General features: G+C 40.9%; 1 protein-coding gene across 1 annotated transcript; it reads right to left on the bottom strand.

Annotated features, from left to right (window-relative positions):
• Positions 1-837: 837 nt before the first annotated feature.
• LOC102828897 (chromosome unknown open reading frame, human C4orf3) lies at positions 838-2,090 on the bottom strand. Its single transcript, XM_006874592.1, has 2 exons — positions 1,894-2,090; positions 838-967 (listed from the first exon to the last, which is right to left on the bottom strand). The coding sequence occupies exons 1-2, from the start codon at positions 2,088-2,090 to the stop codon at positions 838-840; spliced, it is 327 nt and encodes a 108-aa protein (XP_006874654.1).
• Between the last annotated feature and the right edge of the window lie 3,253 nt (positions 2,091-5,343).

Genomic DNA, 5,343 nt, shown 5'->3' with positions numbered 1-5,343 from the left:
ACTTAACAACAACATTTGTAAATGGAGTCCTGGTGTGGCACTGTGGGTTAATGCTCTGGACTGTGGGTTAATGCAAAGTCGGTGTGAACCGCAAGGTCAGTTACTAGAATTCACCAGTCACTCCTCGGAAACCCTATGCAGGGTTGCTATGGGTCAGAACCAACTCGACAGCACTTAACAATTTTTAAATAGTTACATCATGCTGGTACCCTAGTCAACCTTTAAAATATTACACAAAGTACACTGACTATATTTATTAGTAAATACACCAAAAATCCTTAAATACAAATACTTTTATATTCAACCCCTATAAAGCCATCTGGTATTTGCAAAGTTTTCAAGCATGAACAAAAAAGTCTAGAATTTAGTTATAATGGGTGAGATCACTCCCCACTTAACTTAGTCCCTAAATGGATAGCAGAATATATAACAGGAAATGAAGATCCCTTAGGGGTTTGAAAGTCTCCTGCTGCACATTCCTATCTTCTTTCTTCAAGATCTCTGATGTCATTTTCAGAAGCCAATCCAGAAGTCAACTTCGTGATTTAGATGCCAAGCAGGCCAATCTGTAAAACCCAAATATTTGTCAGCAATGTTTCCTTTTCCTTCCCTTGACTTTAAGTCAGTTTTTGAAATCTTGGTTGTTTGAGTCACTTGCCTATTACCAAATGACTTACATATTGATAAAAGAAACGCCTACACGATTACTCATAAGGTGTCCATTTTCTACCCCAAATTAAAAAGTAAGGTCCTTTATTTATACATACTAGAGGTAGCAGTCACTACCAAAAAAAAAAAAAAGGGGGCTCCCCAAGGGAGAAATTGAAACTTTCCCTTTCAAATGGCTTCCCTCAGAATTTTATAAAAATGCCCACCCTTCCCATTCAACCCTCTGCTTTCTGCTTTGTAACCTGCCACATCAATCAAGATCACAGAGAAGAAAACCTGAAATACAATAAGCTTACGCCTAAACATTTGCCAAAATTGGGGGAGGGAAAATAAGAAGGTAGTCATAGCCTATCAAGAAGTGCACAATTCAGCAGTCAAAACTCCAAAATACATGGAGACATGGTACTCAGAAACATAAGTGATAGTGACCAACTCTAGCTGTTTAATGTCAAAACGGGTTTCATTGCTTTCCTCCTGCTTTATTTTACGGCTTAGCTTCCTCAACTGTACATTTTCCCTTATTACCTCAGTTGTGTTTCCCTCGTTTCATGTTCCCTTCCTTTGTGTCCTATAGTTGCCGTTTCAGAATGGTAATAAAAATGGATTTAAGGCATATTTTCCAGTGGAATTTACAGAATTTCGTGGCTTGTTGGTGTTTGGGGATGTATAGGGTGAAAGGGTCAAGTCAGAATCTCAGAGCACTGACAGGAGTACCTAGGTAGATAAAGTTGTCATTTAGCGATATGGAGCACTGAAAGTACATTTGGTAAGAAGTTGTGTTTGGGACAGATTCAGTTTTAGAGACCTTCCTGGCCTGCTCACGGTCAAACAGTTAGCTTTCGTTTAGCAGGTACTGCTAAAGATGTCCGCATGCAAATCACTTTGATCACTGGAGTCCTTTTTTCATCACACCCCCTGGACCTGGTTTCAGTCTCAATAGTAGATGAGGAAACGAAACTTTCCCAGTTCCCTAGCTCAGGAATTCAAAATGAGAAAAACGAAGTCACGTATCCTCACAACCCTTTAAGGATCCCCACTGAAGTGCCGGGAGAGGACAACTCAGTCTAGTCTTCATCTCAGCTCTCCCACCACGTCACTGTGCGACCTTCGATATCGTATACAAACTCTGGAATTAAGTTCCCACCCCACCGCCAAAAATGATGTAGATGGTTTCCATGTCCCTTTCTACCTCAGTAAGCTATACACTCCATTCAGAATACTCACCAGGGCATAAAATACACAACTAAAAACAACACCAGGTCGAGGGCGATGAAGAACCAGAGGTCTAACCAGTAGGAGTGTTTTGGAATCATGGGCTGAGACCGTTCATCTGGGTTTTGCTCCTGCCTCCCAGCCTCCTTCAAGTCTCGCCGCTCCCGAAGCCTGTCCCGACCACCTACAGCATCCGCACCCCTGTCCATCTCTACCCAGCCGGCACACCGAAATGAAATTAACTAGAACCACTATCCGTACTTCCGCGTGGGCCGCGCCGGAAGCTCGAAGGTGTCCGCCTGCCTGCGCAGTGGGCTGCTCCTCTCGTTCCCGGAACTAGGCTCTGTGCACGCCCATCCCAGAGCACTGGCCACGCCCACAGACCTCTGCCTGCGTGACAGCCAGCAGGTGGGATCACTTCCACCTGGAGGAACTACTGGCGAGTACACCCACTGCAGTGCAGCGCCGCTCCGCATACATCCTGCTGGTTTTTCCGGTCGCACAGGATCACTGTCTTCTCGTGGGTCACAAATCATCATGCCCCATTCTTGTCAGGATGTACTTCACCTTTGTTAATGCTGTTACAGTTTGGTGCCATCCAGTCCAGTTCTGTCAGCTTCAACTCATAGCCACGCGATGTACAACAGAAGGAAACACTGCCCGGCCTGTTCCAACCTCACAATGGCCGTTTCGTTGAAGCTCATTTTTGCAGCCACTGTGTCTATCCATGACGTTGGGGGTTGGGGTGAAGCAGTCATCCATCTTTTTCTGTGACTCTCTGGTAGCGTAGTGGTTACGAATCCGGCTGCAAACCTCAGGGTCAGCAGTTTAAAACTACCAGCTGTTCCGCGGGAGAAAGATGAGGCTTTCTGATCCTGTAGATTTACAGCCTCGGAAACCCTGTACAGGGTCACTATCAGTCAGAATCGACTCCATAGCACGTAACAACTACTTGACAAAGCATGATGCACTTTTTCATGCTGATCACATGTCCAAAATACGCGAGCCATGTCTTTCCATCTTCTAGGAGCATTCTGACTATTTTTTCCAAGACCAGTTTGTTTTTCTGACAGCCATTGATAATCTTAATATTCTTCACCAACACCATAATTCATTTTTTTTTCTGTCTTCCTTATTCAAGGTCCAGCTTTCATGTGCTTATGAGGCAATGGAAAATACTCTGGTTTGGGTCACGCACACCTTAGTCCTCAAATTGACACCTTCAACACTTTAAACAGATCTTTTGCAGCAGATTTGTCCAATGTAATATTTCCTTTATTTCTTGACTGCTGTTTCCATGATCGTTGATTGTGGAATCCAAATAAAATGAAATTCTTGACAAATTCTGTATATTCTTTGTTTATCATGATGTTGTTTATTGGCCCAGTTGTAAGACTGTTCTCTTTACATTAAGTTACAATCCATACTAAAAAGGCTGTATTCTTATATCTTCATCCAAAAAAAAAGTGTTTTAAGTCCTCTTTGCTTTCAGACAGCACTGCTCTATTATTTGCATATCACAGGTTGTTAATGAGCCCTCCTCCAATCCTGATTCTGAATTCAGCTTCTTACACTGTTTACTCAGCATGCGTTGAATAAATGTGACCAGGAATAAAACCTTGATAAAAACCTTTCCTGATTTTAAACTATAAGTATCCTCTTATTCTGCTCTATATACAGGTTCCTCATGAGCACAAGTAACCGTTCTAGAATTCCCATTCTTTACCCAGAGTTTGTTATGATCCACACAGTCTTTGCATAGTCAGTAAAACATAAATAAACATCTTTCTTGTCTCATCTTTCCACCACTATCCTTCTGACATCAACAGTGATGCTCCTCTTTTGAATCCACCTTGAATTTCTGGCAACTCCCTATTATTGTACTACTGTAACCATTTTTAAATTAGCTTCAGTGAAATTTTACTTGCATGTGATATTAATTACACAATGGAAAATATTTAGATCACCTTTCTTCAAAATGGGCCCAAATATGAATGTCTCCAATCAGTCTTCTAGATTTCTTAGCATAGACTAGTGAGCGCTTCCAACACTGCATCAGTTTGTTGAAACATTTTAGTGGCATTTCATCAATTCCCAGAGCCATGTTTTTCACCAATGCCTTCAGTGAAATTTGGACTTCTTCCTTCAATACCATTGGCTTCTGATCATATGCTACCCCTTGAAATGGTTGAATGTTGATCAGCTCTTTTTGGTACAGTGACTGTACCTTTCTTTCATCTTTTTTTGTCATTGTGAATTGGGGGAAGGTTTACAGAGCAGGTCATCAGTTTCACAATCAACAATTCTTACACAATTGTTTCATGTCATTGATTGCAATCTCCTTAATGTAACATCACCTATCTCAGTTCTTCCTATGTTTCCTTTCCATTCCTCCTTCTTTCCTAACCCTTCTGAACTTTGTCCTTGGGTAAATGGTTTGTCCTTTTGATCCCAAATGGTTGATTATTCTAAGGTGTGCATAAGTCACTAGTGTTATTGTTCCCCTTATTGACCTATTGTTTAGCTGGAAATTGAGTCATGAGGGTGAGTGCTGTTCCAGATCTGAAGCATGACCAAGGGCCATAGTCTTGCAGTTCCACCAGTCTCTACCTGACCAGTAAGCCCAGTCTTAAAATTTTCAGTTTTGTTCTACATTTTCCTCTCACACTATCCAGGATCTTATGTGATCCCTTTCAGAGCAGTTGGTAGTGATAACTGGGCATCATCTAGTTCTTCTGATTATAGGCTCATGGAGACTGATGTTTGAATGTCCATTAGTCATTTGGCTAATTGTTTCCATGTGTCTTCTATTTTCATCACTATTCTTCACTTTAGTTAAGGAGAGACCAATAATTGCACCTTAGGTGGCTTCTCTTGCATTTTTAAGACCCCAGTTGATATTCAACCAAAGTAGAATTTAGAACACTGTCTTTGTGGACTATGTTATGCCAATTGACCTTGGTGTCCCCTGAGACTATGGTCCTGGGTCCCTAGGGCCAGTGACTCATTCTTTCAAAGCATTTGCTTATTCTAAGAAGTTTTCATAACTTTGCCCCCTGTATGCTTTTTCACATTCATGGATATATTAGCAGCAAAGGTACAAACACTTTTTATCAAATCTTTACTTATTTGTCTTCCATATTCTTTTGATGCTTCCTGTAATGTTCAATATTTTGCCAAAATAATTTAATTGCAACTTGAGGTTTGAAATTTTTGTTCTGTCTTTCAGCTTGAGAAACGCTGAGGGTGTTCTTTGAGTTTTCTAATTCCAGGTCTTTGCACATTTCCTTATAATATTTTGCTTTTACTTCTCGAGCTGACCTTTGAATTTTTCTGTTCAGTTCTTTTGCTTCGTAAGTTTTTACACTTGCTTTAATTATTTTATGTTGAAGAGGTGCAAGAGCTGAACAGAAAATTTCAAAGATCAGCTCGAGAAGATAAAGCCAAATACTATAATAAAAT

This window comes from Chrysochloris asiatica, unplaced genomic scaffold (genome assembly GCF_000296735.1).
Source record: "Chrysochloris asiatica unplaced genomic scaffold, ChrAsi1.0 scaffold00288, whole genome shotgun sequence".
NCBI lineage: Eukaryota > Metazoa > Chordata > Mammalia > Afrosoricida > Chrysochloridae > Chrysochloris > Chrysochloris asiatica.
Note: the sequence above shows the minus strand (reverse complement) of the source record. Positions and strands in the feature narration are given on the sequence as shown.